This window comes from Vombatus ursinus, unplaced genomic scaffold, assembly GCF_900497805.2.
Source record: "Vombatus ursinus unplaced genomic scaffold, bare-nosed wombat genome assembly UNPS02014772.1, whole genome shotgun sequence".
In the NCBI taxonomy this organism is placed as follows: Eukaryota; Metazoa; Chordata; class Mammalia; order Diprotodontia; family Vombatidae; genus Vombatus; species Vombatus ursinus.
Genome location: NW_020954550.1, coordinates 33,483,168 through 33,502,502, shown reverse-complemented (window position 1 = coordinate 33,502,502; position 19,335 = coordinate 33,483,168). Strand labels below are relative to the sequence as shown.

Here is a 19,335-nt window from a genome sequence, read left to right as displayed (position 1 = left end):
ATTGGAAAAACAACTGACTTGGAAAATAGATCCAGGAGAGAGAATTTAAAAATTATTGGACTATCTGAAAGCCATGATCAAAAAAAGAGCCAGACATCATCTTTCAAGAAATTATCAAGGAAAACTGCCCTGATATTTTAGAACCAGAGGGCAAAACAGAAATTGAAATAAAGAGATCCCCAAAGGAAAGCTTTTACAGTGGAGGGGAAATGGGGGAATGTGAGAGGGAATGAGTGAATCTTATTCTCATTGGATTTGGCTTAAGGAGGGAATAACATACACAGTCAATTGGGTATGGAAATCTATCTTACCCTACAGGAAAATGGGGGGGAGGGGACAAGAGAACAGGGGGATGATAGAGGGGAGGGTAGACTGGAGGAGGGGGCAATCAGAAGCAAACACTTCTGAGGAGGGACAGGGTCAAAATAGAGAACAGAATAAATGGGGGGGCAGGATAGGATTGCGGGAAATAAACATGACTACTATGGAAGTGTTTTGTATGACTACACATGTATAACCTGTATCCAGTTGCTTGCCTTCTCAATGAAGGGAGAGAGGGAGGGAGGAAGGGAGAAAATTTGGAACCCAAAGTTTGAAAAACAAATGTTAAAAAAAAAATTTTTTTTAAATTATTTTCACATGCAACTGGGAAATAAGATATACAGGAAATGGGATACAGAAATCTATCCTGCCCTACAGGAAAACTGAAGGGGAAGGGGATAAGAGAAGGGGGGAGAAATGGAAGGGAGGGCAGATTAGGGGAAGGGGTATTCAGAATGCATGCCATCTTGGGGTGAGGGGGACGGACAAGATGGAGAGAAAATTTGGAACTCAAAATCTTGTGGAAGTGAATGTTGAAAACTAAAAATAAATAAATTAATTTTAAAAAATTTTTAAAAATATAAGACATAGAAGGGATGGTAAGACAGTAGTTTGTCTTAAATCTAAGAGGTTTAGTGGAATTAAAGTTCAATGAGTCAACAGAGTAACTGAACAATCAAAAAAGCTATGTTATCTGAGACGCAATAATAGACTATCCAGAACTAAGCAATAACCCTATTGTACTCCACCATAATCAGGCAAGATTTGGATTATGTTCAGTTCTGGGTGCTACATTTTAGAAGTACAATAAACTGGAAAGTAACCAAAAGAGGGCAACCAGATGGTGACAGGCCTCAAGATTATGCCATATGGAGATTGGCTGAAGGAAATCTAAATATTTAGCTTGGAGAAGAGATTTAGAGGAGACATGATAGTTGTTTTCAAGTACACTAAGAACTATCACAAAGAAGAGATTTATTTGGTCCCAGAGGAAAACTAGGTAGAAGTTACAAAATGCGAAATAAAGACTTAAGAGTAGAAATTAGAGCATATTTTACAGATAAGGAAACTGAGACAAATAGGGTTAAATGACTTGCCCAGATCACACAGCTAGTAAGTGTCTGAGGCTGGATTTGAAATCATGTCTTTCTGACTCAAGGCCCAGAGCTTTATTCACATAGAGTCACCAAGCTGCCACAAATGGAAGGGAAATTTCCTAAATGTTAAAATACAAAGTAAGAAATATTTACAAGTTCTCCTAGGGGGATGACTAGAAACACCAAGGGAAGAAAGAATCTGTGAAAAAGCCAACAACTTGTTGCTTATTTTAACCTAAATTCATAGGAAGTTAGTAGTAGACAGAAAAATATAGCTTGGGAATGGCAATATTTTCTTTACCTCCAGAACTTATTGACATTTTTACTGTCTTAAAATTAAATATCTTAAAATAGCTTTGATAGGAAGTGTCTATTTCAAATTCTTTTAAAAGCATACCACTGACTTGGAAGCAAAAAATTTAAATTCATAGTTCTAAAATTGTCTATTTAAATTGCTTATTTAAAAAAATAAACTGCTTATTTTCTATGAAAGAGCATCTATTTCTTCAATATTTACTGGCTATATTAAATGTATTTGGAAGACTTATGTTTTACTATGAGCTACTTAATTCCTAGAGCCCATTTTACTCTCAATACTTAATTTTCTGCCTGTAACATGGCAGTAACCATTATCATAGCACCACACCCAAACAACTACTACAGACTTAATCCACTCCCCCAAATCTACTGATGCAGACAAGACCTGGAAGCAAATGTGAAATGAAACATGTAAAACAGATATTAACAAAATGAATCAACCTGGGTTAGCTGGAAACAAGACAGGCAATGGTATGGGAAGCAGATTGGACTAAGAATCAAGGACCTGCATTCTAGTTTTAGTTTTGTTGCTAAATGTGTGATTTTAAGGAAATTACTTAACATCTTTCTTTATCTATAAAATGTGACTAAATAAGACGATTTCTGGGGTCCCTCACAATTCTAAAATTCTATGATTCTAAATCTTACCTCTATCATAAAGCTTGTTCTACCTATTATAGGCCATCTGATTTCTTTTTTCTCAATTCTATCTGTAGTAAACTGGAAAAAGCATTGTACTGGGAGTTAGCCCCTAGCACAAGGCTAGGAAGGAGAGGGAGAAGAGAAGAAGAGGAAGAGAAGGAGAAAGAGGATGGAAGTAAAGAAGAAAGGAAGGAAGAAAACCACCCAACTCTACTACTAATAAATGGAGGGTACACACACACACACACACATAGATATATATATATATATAGTATATATATATATATATATATGTATAGATAGATTTAGATAGATAGATAGATAGATAGATAGATAGATAGATAGATAGATAGATATAGATATATATAAACATATGAGAGAACTTGGGCAAGTCAGCGTCTCCAAGAACTAAGTTTTGGACTAGATCTCTAAGATCTTTCCGGTTCTAAAAACTGTATGAGACTCCATGATTTCAAAGAAAAGAGTGACTGAGGAAACTGGACTGGACCATTTGGACTAAATGATCACAGCATTTGAGTTAAATCAACCTATCATGAAAAAAACAAACAACAACAAAAAAAAAACAACCCCTCTCCAACTGACACTTTTATACTTCTAAGGCATAATTATAAAACGCGCCACTTCTGTATGAAGTTAGAATCACTTACCCTTCCATTTTTACAGATATAATCAAATAGCTCTCCCCCTGAGACATATTCCATCACCATGAAAATGTCAGATGGTGTACTAATGACCTGATACCTGGTGAGACAAATAATTATCTAGTTAAATTCAAAACAATTAGTAGCAAATTAAAGTTTCACAAAAAGTTCAAAACAGATTTTAAAAGGCTTAACAATATAAGGTAATGGTATCTTTTAGTAATTAATGTTACCAGTTACCCCTAAAATATATTTTTTAAAATGTGTAAATATGCTAACATAACAGTGTTCCATGGTGAAAATATTTCATCATTTCTTAAGCATCACTCTGTGGCAGGCACAGTGTTAGGTACTGGAGATACAAAGACAAAACTGAAACGGTACCTATACTCAAAGAGCTTACAATCTAGCTAGGGAATCTGTTCCAATGGGATTGATATATTGGGGAACATTTTGAGCATAACGTGAATTTCAAGTTAGCTTCTTCATAATTTCTTTGTAATGACAGTCAGAAAATTATACCATTTCATAATAACTCACAAGCTGCAACTCTTCCAACACCCACTTCCACAACTAAATTTCAGTTCTTTGTAAAGCACAATTTTATATATTCTGGTACAGAATATATAGGCTGGTTTACCCCACTTTTATTCCCCCTTCAGGGTCTCTAGGCCCAAGGCCCAGAGTTGAGGCCAACCCAACTTGTTCCAGGGGCAGGCAGAACAGTAGCCAGAAGCCACGGATAGGGCCACTACTGTAACATTTACGTATTTCTTAATCATTTATCATGGAGAAAACTGTGCTACTTTTTTTCTTAAGGTTCCTGTCTTTTTTCAAAAGTGTTACTGACAAAATTTTTGAGTGTTAGGCCCCAAACCTCATTTTCCCCATAAATTATAGTTGCTAATGTGTTATACTCTATAGAGCAGTGGTTTTGGGAAAATGCATATGTAGCATTTTGGCAGAGTTGGCTATATAAGTATATACAAATTTTATACAAGGTGACTTAGGGGAGAAAGGATCAGAAGCTGGCGTGGGATGCTCAGGAAAGGTTCTATGAGGAAGGTGGCAGTGCTGCTGAGTCTGGATGTTTCAAAGTCAGGAATTCTGAGAGACAGAGGTAAGGAGGGGATGCATTTCAGACATGTGGGACAACTAGTACAAAAGCATGTAAACAGAACATGGTGTGGTCTCTGCTTTGGAGACCACCGCACAAGGCTACAGCTCAGATGCTCTTAGTCCAAGTCCTGGTTCCTTCAGGTCTTTATTATCTGCATCTTCTTCAGGAAGTCACCCACTTCCTCACTGAGGTTTCAGCCTCCCCACTGGTAAAAGGAGCCTGATCCATGCCCCGCTTTCCTCACAAATCTATGTTGAAGTGCTTTGTGCACAGAAGTGTCTTAGAGAAATGTAAAATATTATTAATGAATGAAAAAACAAAGACAGAAAGACAGAATTTTAACCATCTTTCTTATTTTTTAAACAGTAAAGAAATCAACAAAAGATGACAGAAAAGAGTGGATCTAATTTAACACAATCCTAACTTACAGCTTAATAATATGAGGATGTCTGAAAAGCTTGAGGTTCTGAATTTCTCTTCGAATTTTTCCTACCACATCAAGGCTTCGAATTTTCTGTCGATTTAAGATCTTCACCGCAACTTTGTGCCCAGTCAACTCATGCTTGCCAACTGTAGGAAAAACAAAATTTGATAAAATTAGGACTCAGTTGGACCAATAATCCTATAAGTCACCTTCCACAAGGACTAAGGATACTCTGAAAAGACTATTTAAGGTCCTCCCTTTATTGCCCTACTTCCTCAAATAATTTTGAATCAGTTTAAAAATGCTTCAAGGCTTTAATTTTTGAAGAAGAGAAAATCATTTTCTTTTCATCTCAGAGCATGATGGGTGGAGAAAAAGATGGAAATTACTTGCATGTTGGTCTTATTAATTATGGATTGAAATTCAGGAACTATAATAAGTTAACTCACTGTAAATTCATGCATAGAACAGACTCAATAACCAAGATCCACAAGCAAAGGAACTAGTAGCCTAGTATTTATTAACCTAAGAACAAAAAAACTACTAGGAAAGGATTTCCTTTTCAACCGGAACTATTGGGAAAACTGAGAAAACAGTATGACTGAAATTATGTTTAGACTAACATTCCACCATTAAAAAAATAAATTCCAAATGGATAAGCTGCCTTAACATGAAAGGTCACATAATTTACAAACAAACAAACAAAAAAACCCAAGAGGAGAAAAGTCAGACTTTTAAAAATCTATGGTTTAAGGGAAAATTTCATAACCAAAGAAAGAATGAACAACAAAAGATGAAATATTTTGCTAATGACTTTTTCCTAGGACAAAATCAACAAAACTAGAATAAAGAAAGAAACTGCGATGCAGAGAGGGGGAATCTTCCAATGAAATATCTGAAGCCTGATAGCTAAAATACAAAGGGAAAAGGCACTAACCTATAAAACTAACAGAAAAACGGCCAAACGATGTAAAGTTTTAAAAAGAAGGAACACAAACTACCTGTAGCCCTTTTTTAAATGCTCCAAATCACTATTTACAAGAGAAATACAAATTAAAACAACTCTGATTTCACTTCACACCCAACAGAAAAGAGGAAAATGACAACTGTTGCTGGTGGACCTGTAAAGTAGTCCAACCACTGTGGAAAACAATTTGGAATTATATTCCAAAAGTCACTAAACTGTACATATCTTTTGACTTAACAATACTAATAGTAGGCTTATTCCTCAACAAGATCAAACACAGACGGAAAGGGACCATAAAGCAGCTAGGTGGTATACTAGACAGAGCACTAGGCCTGGAGTCAGAAAAACCAGTGTTCAAATCCTACTCCAGACACATATTAATTGTGTGAACTTGGGCAAGTCATTTAACCTTTATCCATTTCAGTTTCCTGAGGATAAGAATAATGATAATAAGAGCAAATACCTTGCAGGGTTTCTGTGAAGATAACATGAAATAATACTTATAAAATGCCTTGAAAACTTTTAAGGGCCATATAAATTCTAGCTATTATTGTCCACATAAATATTTATAGCAGCACCTTTTGTTACAGAAAAGAATTAAAAACAAAGTGAGTGCCATCCACTGGAACAGCTGAACAAATCATGGTATATGAATGTAAAGTAATTCTACTGTGCCTTAAGAAATGAAAAAAAAAAAAAGGATGAATTCAGACAAACTTCTTGTAGAGTGAGGTGAACCAGGAGAACTTACATAATAAAAACAACACTGTAAGGAAAAATAACCTAGACTTAACTCTGATCAATACAATGATTATTCACAATTCCAGAAGAGTGATGATGAAGCATTCTTCCCATCTCCTATTAGAGAGGTGATGTACTGCAGGTATGGAAGGAGACACAACCAACACTAATTTGTCTTGATTGACTATATTGGCAACAAGAGAAGGTTTTTATTGAAGAAGAGGGGAGTTTGGGTGGGTGGAGGGGATGAATGGCCAGCCTTTTGCCTTTCTTTGCATCCTCAGCACTTAACACAATGCCTGGCACTTAGTAAATGTTTCATGGCTAACTGACTAGTGATATTGATGCAAAAGAAAAGAAAAAAAAGTGCATCAATGGCACAGGTAAAAAATACACAGTAGAGAGTCCAAAGCAAAAGAGAAGAACAGTGCTGGTACTACCAGGTTAAAGTTTTTGTTGTTCGGTTGTTTCAGTTATGCCTGACTCTTCATGACCCTATTTGGCAAATATACTAGAGTTGTTTGCCACTTCCTTCTTCAGCTTATTTTACATAAAAGGAAACTGAGGCAAACAGGGTTAAGTGACTTGTCCAGGATTACACAGCTAGTAAGTATCTGAGGCTGGATTTGAACTCCGGAAGAGGAGTCTTCCTGGTGGTTCCAAATCCAGTGCACTGCCCACTGTACTACCTAGCTACCTCCAATAGATTCCAAAAGAACATATATTCCTTGTTCGCAAAAATGTAAAAGAAAAACACTAAACAACATCAGAAATCAAATTAAGTGCAAAACAAGTTGCTTCTAGAGGGCTAATAGTGAAATATAACTCTGCACTCATTAAAGAGGTGGTGGGGCTACAAATGTGAAATGAGGCAGACGCTGTCAAGACAGAGTAAACAAAGTAAAAATACTTTTGCTTTGCTTGTCAAAAGGGAAGGTCTTATTGAAAAGCTATAGTAATGTTAGAAAAAATGCCCTCAATAAAATGCATATTTTTTTCCTAAAAAAATAAAACAAAACAAAAACCCTAAGTACTTTTAATTATATTCCAAGTAGAAAAACACAACATTAGGAAAAAAATTCTTCTGTCTGAATCATTAGTTTAAACACAGAGCTACTGGCTTGCTCCAAACTTCTTGAGGGTTTTTGGACAACACATCTAAAGATACTGGAGTAGCATACAGATGTTCAATTTTTAATCATAAATCATGATTAAATGATTTTTCATGATCAAAATTATTACTTACTAAATATTGCCTGCATTTCACCAAAGTATATTTAAATTCCAATTTACTTTTGCTATAGACAGTAGACAATTTGCCTATCTCCTATTATTCATTCAAAAGATAAATTAGGTTACTATCGCCCTGAGGCTATTATCAAAGTTACCAGAGGGGAACATGATAAAGATAATAAATTTTTAAACGTACATAATCAAAAAATCATACACTGCTTCCCATCTTTACAGCTACTGACAGGAAGGACAATGGTTATAGGAATATGCCAGGTCTATTTCCATGGTATGACAGAGGCCAGCAGTGAATGCAATCCTGTCCAAAGCAATCCAACTAGCATTTATTTAGGGCCTAAAGGACAACCATAACTTACTTCAACAATAAAGTCCATGTAAAATCCATAGGTAATCAGGAGTGGAATACACAAGAATCATTAAGTCCTTCTGATCATTTCTTTTCTAGCAAAAGTTTGTCATTTTCAAAGTTACAACAAACTTTTATTCAGTATTTTTTCCCTTTAATGTAATGAATGACAAATATTACACAAAAATTTCATTTGGTATGTAGAGTATGTATATGTGTATATGTGTGTATGTGTTATACATACTTGTTAACTAAGAGGCCCACAAAATCATTCCTGAGCTAATAGGTCACATATATTAGGCTGCTTCCATTTAGCCCTACTTGTTCATTCTTTGAATAATTTGCAAAATAGTACCGTTTGTGGTCCCAAATATACCTAAATAAACTAAAAAGAGCGCTCATCAGTTGAAGAAAAACAACAAATTGTGGTAGATGAGCATGATCTAGTATCATTACACAGAGATGATAATATATGGGAAATTTAGAGAAACAGGGAAGATAAGTATGAAGTAAACACAATGACTACAACAGCATAAATGAAAACAATAGGCAACGAGACCCAAATTAACTGCAACAACCAATCTTGGCCCTAGGGAACAGATGATAAACACACTTTGTCCACTAGGTAGAAATGTGGGATTAGAGGCAAAGAATGCTGCTTATGTAACCACATGTGCAGACTCAGTAATACTGTCTGCCAATTTTATTTAACTGTTTTTCTTTGTTGCATGGGAGTATCCAATGAGAAAAGAGGAGCATATGGGGAAATGACTATAGTGTTTTTAAAAGGTAAAACTTTTTTTTAAAGAAAAGACTATCATTTGACTTACATTATATTTGGTTCATGTCTAATAGCTTTTTAAAGTTTTCTTTTTGATTGTGAATTTAACCAATAAACACAATCTTTTCAAGGTATAAAAAACAGGCAAGAGGACTGTATCAGAAACTCTTTCTGGTACTTTTGTGCGTTTTTTTTTCAATCAATCAACAAACATTAACTGCATTGAAGATACAGAGTTTAATAAAGTAGTAAGAAAAGTGCTATATCTGTGTCCCCTTTCACTTTTTTCTTCTGTGCATTTAAAAAAAAATGCTTTGTCAAACACTAGCCATATCTCAGAATGCATGTCTCATTCTATGCCTGCCTAGACTGGAGAATGGAAAAGGCCTTTTACAGAAAGTGGTGCCTGGGCTGCATTCTAAGCGGTAGAAGGTGGAAGAGCATTCCAGGAATGGAGAACAGAGAGTACAAAGGCATGTAGACAGGAGATGGAGTGGTCTGTGCAAGGAACATTAGGAAGGAGGGGAATAAAGAAAAGCAGAAAGGCAAGAAGAGTACAAGTTATGAAGAGTATAAATACCAAACAAAGGACTTGATATCTGATTCTTGAGGTAATAGGAAACCACTGGAATTTACTGAAGAGAGGTATGACCTTGGTCAGACCGACACTTTAGGAAAATCACTTTGGCAGCTGCATGGAAGGCAGATTATAGTGGTAAGAGACTTGAGGGAGGGAAATCAACTGGGGTGGTAGTTGTGTGAACAAGTGGAAAGAATGGAACATCTATAAGAAATGTTGCTAAACTAGAAATGACAAAATTTATTAATAATAATAATGGCGATACGTAGCATTTATATAGTGTGTTATGATTTACAAAGAGATTTACACATTTGAACCTCATAACAACTCTGTGAATTAGGTACTGTTATTATCCCTATTTAATAGATGAGGAAACTGAGGCTCCAGATCACATCTTTAACCACAGGCATCCCTCAGGGTCCTGGGCTCTTTTCTCTTCTCCCTCTATACTACTTCACTTGGTGATCTCATCAGTTCCCACAGATGTAATTACCACCTCTATGCTAGTGACTCAAATCTACCTACTCTGCTCCAAATTCTCTAGTGACCTCCAATCTTGTATCTCCAAACTGTCTTTCAGATATCTCAAACTGAATGTCCAACAGACAACTTAAACTCAATATGTACAAAACAGAACTCATATTTCCCCCTAAACCATTCCCCATTCCTACCTTCCCTATACAGTAGTGAGCAAAAACATCCTCCCAGTACCTTAGGCTCACAACCTAACAACCATCTTCAACTCTTCACTAGCTCTCATTCTCCGTATTCAATCTGTTGCCAAGGCCTGTCAATTTCACTTTTGCAAAATCTCTTCCATATGCCCCCTTCTCTCTGACACTGCCACCACTATTGTAATAACCTACCAGTGGGTCTGTCTACCTTAAGTTTCTCCTCAGTCCAATTCACCCTCTAATACGCCACCAAAGTGATTTTTCCCAAAGTACAGGTCTGACCAAGTTAACCTCCCTATTCAATAAACCCCAGTGGCTCCCTATTGCCTCCAGGTTCAAATACAGAATGCTCTATTTAGCATTCAAAGCTGAAGCCCTTCATAACCTAGCCCCCTCCTACCTTTCCGGTCTTCTTACACCTTATTCCCCAACACATACGCTTTGATCCAATGACACTGCCTCCTGGACGTTCCATGAACAGGACATTCTATCTCTTGGTTCTGGTCATTTCTCTGGCTGTCCCTCATGCCTGGAATACTCTTCCTCCTCCACTCCAGCTACTGATCTCCTTAGCTTCCCTTAATTCCCAACTAAAATCCTTTCATTTACTACCTCTTCCCCAATCCCTCTTAATTCTAGTGCCTTCCCTCTGTTAATTACTTCCTATTTATCATATATATAGCTTGCTTTTTATGTATTTGTTTGCATGTTGTCTCCTCCACTAGATCATAAGCTCCTGGAAGGCAAGAACTGTCTTTTGCCTCTTTCTGTATACCCAGCACTTAGTACAGTGCCTAGCACTTAGTAAGCACTTAATATAAATACTGATTTTTTTGAGGCACAAAGAGGTTAAGTGACTTGCCCAGGGTCAGAAAGCTAGTGTCTGAGGTAAGATTTGAACTCAAGCGTTCCTGACTCTGAGACCCATGGTCTATCTATCCACTGTGCAATCCAGATGACTATTTTGATAAACGACTGGATATGCAAAGTGTCCCAAAAGTATCACAGCAATTTTAAGCTTTTATAACTTAAAATTATACTAAGACTTTGGGACATGCTGCATAAAGTGAGTGACAATGATGACTAGAAAATGACAGAGAAGTTGCAAACTTAGCTGATCGAGAAGAATGCAACTCTGGATAATAACATGTAAGTTCAGAATAGGGGTGATTTGTGAGGAAAGCTAGTGAGTTCTATTTTAGAACTCACTAAATTCTAAAGTTCTAAATGGTAAGTGTGAGATGTCTACAGGACAGTCAGTTTGAGATGTCCAATAGAGCACTGATGATGAGGGACAAAAGCTCGGTGGGGCTGGGTATATAGATGGAGAAATCACCTGCATCAAGATATTAAATCCACAGGAGCTGAGGTGACTAAGAGAGACTGTAGAAGTTCTTAATGTGGGATCTGTGATCTTTTTAAAAACAATTTTTGTAACTGTTTCAATATAATTGGTTTGCTTTGTAATTCTATGAATTTGATTTTATACATTTCTGAAAAGTCCATAGGCTTTATCAAACAGCCAAAGAAGTCCATGAAATAAAAAAGGATTAAGAAGCCTTGGTGGAAGCCTACAGCGTCTTAGGGATACACCTACAGTTAGAGGGCACAATATGGATGATGAATCAGCAAGGAGGATTGAGAAGGCAAGACAGACAAGCAGGAGGCAAACATGAGGAAGAGAACATAGTCAGGAAGAACAGGTGATCAATAGCATTAAATGCTGCAGAGAAGCCAAGAATTAAGAAAAGACTATTAAATTTGGCAGTTAAGAAATCAATGGCAACTTTTAAGAGAGAATTTCAGTTGGGTTGATTGACTGAAGTTGGAAGCCAGAGTCCAAAGGATTCAGAAGTGAGTGAGAAGAAAAAAAGTCAAGATAAAGTATAAAAAGTTTTTTGCTGTGGAAGGGAGGAGTTATAGGATGACAGCTTAAAGGGATGACAGGATTTTTTTTTTAAGGTTGGAAAAGACATTTTAAGGTAGAGAAAAAGTCAGTAGAAGGGAAAAGACTGAAGATTAGAGAAGAATGATTACAGAAGCAATATGCAGGAAAAGATGAAAGAAGATGACATCAAGGGTATATTCAGAAACATGAGAAAGGATGCCAGAGACTGAAGTTAAAGGAGTAGAAAAAAATGGTCTCTTCCTTTGTTGTTAGCACTGTGCTTCTAGCCAACACTATTCTCTTTCATTGTCTGCGGTATGGGAAACCAGATATTTTAGAACTGTACCTAACAAGAAAATTAGGCTCAGAGTACAGGCCTGAGTGCCTCTCCTATGACAGGCAATAGATTTGAAGTTAGAGTTGCAAATTAGAGTTCAAATCCTAGCTCTACTATTTGTTTGCTACATCTGTGAAAAGGTAAATCAGTTAACTAGACTTCTGCATCCTCATCTGCAAAACAAGGAAGCTAGTACAATCAACAGAAAATGAATGTTGCAAAATTACTAAGAATAAAAATGTCCCAAAAGAAGAGAGATGAGAGAGCAGTTAAGAGGTACACATAGCAAATATTTTCATTGCATAAATTTTCAAATGTTTTCAGTTGACTAATCACTTTTTCTGATTTTTTTTTCCCTTTTCTTCCTCTTTTTTCCTTAAAATAACTCTGTGCTTTATGGAATGGCTCTCTGGGAGGGGGGAGGATTAGAGAGACTGTGGAAAATGTAAGCAATGTAAAAACAAAATATATGAATAAAAATTTTTCAATGAAGGAGTCAGACAAGATAGCTTCCACGGTCCTTTCCAACTCTGACCATAGTCACCTGGATTTAGAACTGGAAGAGTTCTTATAAAGGCAGCCAGATGGCTCTGTGGTGAATACAGCACCCAGCCTGGAGTGAGGAAGACCTGAGTTCAAATCCCATCTCAGTCACTTACCAGCTGTGTGACTCTGGGCAAGTCACTTAACCTTTGTCTGCCTCAGTTTTATCTCAACTGTAAAATGGAAATATAAGAACACTTACACTGCATTGCTGCTGTGAAGACTGAATGAGGTAATATTTGTATAGCACTTAACACAGTGCCTGTCACATTGTAGGTGCTTAATATATGTTTATTTTCTTCCAAGTACTCAATTTACAGATAAAGAAACTGAGATCCAGGGAATTAACTGATTTTCCAAACTCACATAGCTTTTATAAGGCAAGATTCAAATACAGGTTTTCTGACTACAAGTCCAGTGCTATTTCTACAAGTCAGAACAAACTTTTACAAAAATCCAGCTCAAGTTTCTTCTATTATCTATAACACACTAATAATTGCCTAAGCAGCCATCCCCAGCCATTTAGGTACTTAAGAAAAACTTTTATCTGAAATTTGCATCACTAAATACTCCCCACTTTATTCAATACTTGATAATCTTACTCCAAAAGCTCCCAAGAGCTTTGCTTATGACAATGCTCAGCTGGAACATTCAGCCTGGAGTCCAAACAAGAAAGATAAAAGCATATGTTTATTTACAGCCACAGAGAGTTCTGTTGAGGATTTGCAAGTCATAACAGCAAAGGTCCTGACACTCAAATTTTCCTACTTCCAAACTGCAAAACTGTTAACTGAATAACTAATAAGACCAAGTTATCTCTATCTCTTCCACAAGTAACTTTGTCTAAATGCATTAGAACATTGTAACAAATGCTTTCCCCTAGACCAGATGGATGATCTTGATTTTATAAAAGATTAAAATCTGATAGAATGTGATTCTAAATGGAATAAATATCAGGTAGATAGTGTAGTTTCTAGTCACCAAATTAAGGCAATTTTTGTCTAGCACTTGTACTAAAAATGTGTCTCCCTTCCATTTTACAATGCTTCTACTTACACTAACTGAAAATAGAGTTAGAGTAGTGACCCAATTATGCTAAGAGGGGCAGGGAGGGGAAAAGTACTTTAAAAGAAGAACTAGCAAATATAATTTTTGAAATAAAACACTAAAAATTTTTTCTATACCAATCCATTTCAACCTAAAAGAAACTGGTTTTGTTTGGAAACATTTACAGGTAAATGTTTACAGGTAAAACACTATTACTTGGAATTTAAATTTTAACAATTAAAAATACAGGAAATTCACAACTATCTCACACAGACAAAATTTAAAGGACTGTCTCTTACTGGTATTGATGGCTGGGCAACCAAGAACAAAAAGAGCCATTATAATTTTGAGGAACAATAGAATTCAACATTGTGGTATGGGAGGGAAAGTGCAATGACCTTGCTATCTAAGACCTGTGATTGTGTCAGGGCTCAGTGACTCACTATGATACTACCCAGTAACCTGGAATAAGGTCAGTAACATCCCTAAGCTTGTTTTTCTCACCTATAAAACAGGAATAATACTTGTGATGTAAGGATCCAACAACAACCAAAAAGTACTTTTTGTAAACTATTAAGTTTTATATAAAGGAAACAAGATCAAAATGCTTTTCCAATGGTTCTATCTGTATTAAAAAAAATAAAATAAAATAGGCATCCTGATAGCTATAGTGGAAAAAAAAAGTTTGCACAAAGCTAACAGTCCGTTTACTTAACACCTATCTACTACGTGCAAGAAGATCTTTGTACTACCAATGATGCTCTGGAGCATTTTCTCACAAAATGCTATAGCTAAAAATTACCAAAGGATCTCTTTTCCCCTGCCAATCATAACAGCAAACAAAAAGATCTCATTGAATTCACAACAAATTGTTGCTTGAGCAACTCATTTATTCTGCCTTCCAACCTCTGGTGTTTTCAAATCTTAAATGAATGTTTCTATGTTTGAAATCTTTTTTTTTTAAGGGGGGGTGCATCTCTACAATGACAAAATGAAATACCATGTTTCTATCAGGTCGATGATCTTAGTGTTAATTCAAGTAGAATTTCAGGTGAAATAACAAGGATAGTTTAATATCCTTTTAGGATGCTAACAAGTATTTTTTCCAAACATGAATACTAATAAACAACTCATAAGCTCTAATACCAGAGCCAAACAACTCACATCAGGATCACACACATCCTAGACTAGTAGAGACCCACCTTAATGACTATAATTAACCTATTCTGATATTTTGCTTAAGTTCCTTACATTTATTCAACTTACTGTTGGCCTTGATGATTTTCACAAGTAGTGTTAGGTAGTTTCTCCCTGTGAGCTATACAGCAATTTTTCACCTCTATGACTCAGAAAGGGCAAGAGAAGGGAGGGTTCTCCTCTCCCATCCCTAGATAAAATCAGAAAATGTTTATTTAGCTCTAGAAGAGCAAGATTTATTTATTTCACCATCCAAACTTTTATATACCTTTCAAATCAAAACAAATATTTACTGAGCACTTACGTACCAGGTATGTTACATACACAAAACTAATGTAACAGAAAAATTATTGGGAAGAGAAATAAATTTCCTGTTACAATTTATCGTAAACACCATATTTATTTCATCTATTACTCTACCCAGTGGCCAGTGTCAAATGTTTAAACAGCACCTGTTTTGCAATGTTTCAGCATTTGGTTAAAAACAGGAGACAGAAAGTTCCTTGATATTTCACTTCACAAACATGGTGTTGAAACAGGAGGGCTGGCAGAGAGAACCCCTGTATAGTTTTTCTTTCCAATCAGTTGAAAAAAATGTAATTTATTTTGTTTCTCAAAAAATTAATAACATCATGTATGGTAAATGCTGTCAATAGTAGCAACAATAAACTAAAAACCTTATTTGGTGTAAGCATGCAAAATAGTTAACAGATTTGGCATACATGGAATACAGGACACTTGCTGATTATCCAAAAATAGTTGAAGACATGGAGTATATTGTCGAAACACAGACCTAGCAATACATCATAATGGGAGGAGCAGTTCAAGACCCCTGAAGATGAAAAGTGCTCCAACAAGACCAGGTGGCGTGTCCTATACTGCACCCGCAAAGCTTAACAGGCTGGCGGGTGGGGTTCGTGTCGCCTTGATTAATTAATTTGTTCGGCGACGGCCAAATACATTCGCCTCGTAAATGAGAGGACGGAAATACAGTCAATGCTGGGCATCGGGAGGATCTCGGGAGCGGCAGGCTGGCCCCGTCCAGCGAAGGAAGCAGCGGGAGCCGGGGGACCCCCACCGCCCTGGGGCTCGCACTTCCTGAAGCGACGGGGTCGGACCCGTTCCGAAACCACAGACCCCCTCGGACCGCTGGCCAGGCGACGAGCATCTGGCCGCTGCCCAGGAGCAGGACCCGGGTCCGAGTCACGCAGAGCCGGCCAACAGCACCACCACCCCCCCCCCGCCCCCGACGCCCGCGCGGCCAGGGGCGCCTCCAAGCCCCCGGCCCCGCCCCACCCAGTTGCCATGTCGATCCGGGGGGGCACCGAGGCTTTCCCGGGCTGTTCCCGGACGCGGCGCGAGAGTTCCCGGGTCCCGGCGCGCGAGGGAGAGCGGGGGGGAGGGGGAGGAGGGGACCCGAGGGATGGAGATGCGAGGAAACGGGGGAAGAAGCGCGGGGGAGTGAGGGCAGCCCCCAGCTCCGTGGCAGCGGGAGGGCTCGGCCCCAAGGCCTCTCACCCTTTACTTTGCCGAAGGTGCCGACCCCCAGCGTGTCCCCCAGGATGTAGTGGCCAATCTTCACCCGCCCGTCGTGTTTCTGCTTCTCCGCTGCCGCCATCTTCCTCCAGGAACTGAGCCTGCGCATGGCGCCTTGGAGGGGGAGGGGGGACGACAGAGAGGAGGGCGGGGGAGGAGAGAGGGAGGGAGGGAAGGAGGGATAGGGCGGGGAAAGAAAGGGAGGGGAAGGAGAGGGAGGAGGGGAGAGGGAGAGGAGGGAGGGTGAATGAGGAATGGGGGGAGGGACGGGGGAGGTAAAAGGGAGGAGGAGGGGGAGGAAGGAGGGGGAAGGGGAAGGAAGAAGACGGGAGAGGAAAAGAGGAAGGGGGAAGGAGAGGGAGGCGGCCCCCGGGCGCGCCAGAGATAGGAGGGGCTACGGGTGGGGACTAGGGGCGGGGGAGCCGCGGTCACCGCCCCGAAGCCGGGCGGCGGCCGCCGCCGCCCTGGAGCGCAGGAGCTCGGGGTGCCCGGGCCGTCCCGTCCCCTTCACCCGCTCCCCTCCTCCTCTTCCTCCTGCTCCTCCTGCTCCGCGTCGCCGCCGTCTGGCCCCAACCACTCTCGACCTGGCGGGGGCGGCTTGAGGTTGCTGAGTCCAGGGGTGTGGGATGGACCGGTCCCCCGGCCGCCGCCTCGGGAGCTCGGGCGGCCGGCGGCGCCCCCTCCTCGCTCCCGGGGAGGACGTCCCGGGCCGCTCGCTCCCCGCCCCCCCAGCTGGGGCCGGAGCGCCGGGGGTGAGCCCGAGCGGGCGTGGGGAGCCGGGAGCCTGGCGCGTGGCTTTGCTAGAGTCTCCTCGTCCCTCCTTTGCAGATATTTGGGTATATGCTTCAAACTGCAGTGACTGGAGTCTGAGCGTGTGGAGACGAGTGGAGGAGGGGTGGGTAGGGCTTATTACTCAAAGTCACCCATCCTCAGTCCTTGCGTCCCCAGCCCTTGCTTTCCTTCTCCACTGGAGATCTAGTTGCGGTGAATGTCCTTGGCATGTCTCATGGAGGGTCTCCTTCCCATCCTTGTACGTGGAGCCTTTAAACACCTTTGTCACCCTTCAGAATCGTCCAGTTAAACCCTTAGCCTGCTCCTTGAGCCTCTTTAATATCCTTCGAAAAGTCTAATCTTGTTACAAAGAACTCCAAAGTGGCTGACCTAAGTAATATGAAATTCTTAGGACTTTGTTGGTTAGAATTTTGATTTGCCACTTATTTAACTTGGTGATATCCGATCTGTGAAGAATGCAAAGATCCCTGTCATAGCAATGACCGTAGTATATACGTGAATAACCAGGGGAAAATTCTAAATCAACATTCGAACTTCATTTTTAATAGATATTGCATATAAATGCTGAAGAAATCCAAAGCAATGGGAAGGAAATAATTGCTGCTGTTCAAAGCTGGGGGAATAAAGAGGTTATGTATCGCATATTGTTCGTGGGATTTGACTAATTTAAAACAACCCTGAGTATCAACAAAGTGTCAAAGATTTAAAAGAATGTGGCTATGAAAAGTTAGGTACCCTAAGCTAATTCATTGCTAGTGGACCTACGAATTGATTCAAACACTCTGAAAAACAATTTGGAGCAATGCAAGAGAAATTCATATCTTTCAACACCCAGAGGGATCCCACTATTGAGACTATGGTTCCAAAGAAGTTATTACTTCAAAAACAAAACAAAACAAAACAAAAAACAACTCTATATGTACAAGAATATTCAAAGTCAAACATTAAGCTGCTACTATGAGCCAGGTATTTTGCTAAGCACTGAGCATACCAAAAAAACAAATAAATAAATAAATCCCATCTTGCAAGGAATTCTAACAGGGGAAACAATATTCAAACAACTATCTACAACAAGCTACGGACAAGATAAATTCTAAATGATCAATCGAGGGATGGTACTAGATTAAGTGGGATGGGGGAGAGCTTTCTGTTGAAGGTAGGGTATTAGCTGGGACTTAAAAGAAACCGTGAGGCAAGAGAGGGAGTGAGAGAGCATTGGAAGCACGGAGTGGGGTGGGGGGTGGTTGGGAGGGAGAACCAGTGAAAATGTCCAGAGTTGGGGCAGCTAGGTGGCCCAATAGATAGAGCACCGGCCGTGGATTCAGGAGGACCTGATTTCAAATCTGGCCTCAGACACATAACACTTACTAGCTGTGTGACCCTGGGCAAATCACTTAACCCCATTGCCTAACAAAAAAAAAAAAAAGATTAAAAAAAAAAAGAAAATATCCAGAGTTAGGAAATAGATTATCTCATTTGGAGAAGAGCAAGGAAGCCATGGTCTCTGAATGCCAGAGTATCAAAGTGAGAGGAGGGGGAGAAATGTAAGAAGATTGGAAAGGAGGGGCAGGGAACAACAGATTTAAAAAGGCTTTGGATCAGAGGATTTTATATTTATGCTTGGAGGTCATAAAGAGCCATTGAAGTTTATTGAGTGTGGGAGAAGAGGGGAGTGACATGGTCAGAATTATACTTTAGGAAGATCACTTTGACAGCTGAGTGGAGGATGTGCCCGAGTGGAGAGAAACTTGTTTGTTTTGTGTTTTTTTTTTTTTATTTTTAAGCAATTGGGGTTAAGTGACTTGCCCAAGGTCACACAGCTAGTGTCAAGTGTTTGGTCAGAGGCCGGACTTGAACTCAGGTCTTCCTGACTTCAGGGACGGTGCTCTATCCACTTCGCCACCTAGCTGCCCCTGAGAAAAACTTGTGACAGACAGAACAACAGTATTTTATTGCAGTAGTGATAAAGACCAGGGTGGTGACAATGTCAGAGGAGAGAAGTGGGTGTATTTGAGAAATATGGGTGGTTTCCCTGAGGCGCTCCGTACCCAGCACTCTCATTGTTCGCTCT

At 39.3% G+C, this 19,335-nt stretch overlaps 1 protein-coding gene across 1 annotated transcript in view; it reads right to left on the bottom strand.

Annotated features, from left to right (window-relative positions):
• The window catches only part of PRKAA1 (protein kinase AMP-activated catalytic subunit alpha 1), a 61,907-nt gene extending 45,291 nt beyond the window's left edge, over positions 1-16,616 (bottom strand). The window contains exons 1-3 of the mRNA XM_027863560.1: positions 16,455-16,616; positions 4,589-4,730; positions 3,047-3,140 (exon numbers count right to left, since the gene is read on the bottom strand). Coding sequence (XP_027719361.1) covers positions 3,047-3,140; positions 4,589-4,730; positions 16,455-16,581 — 363 coding nt within the window. The 5' untranslated portion in view covers positions 16,582-16,616. The remainder of the gene's footprint in view (positions 1-3,046; positions 3,141-4,588; positions 4,731-16,454) is intronic.
• Positions 16,617-19,335: the final 2,719 nt, after the last annotated feature.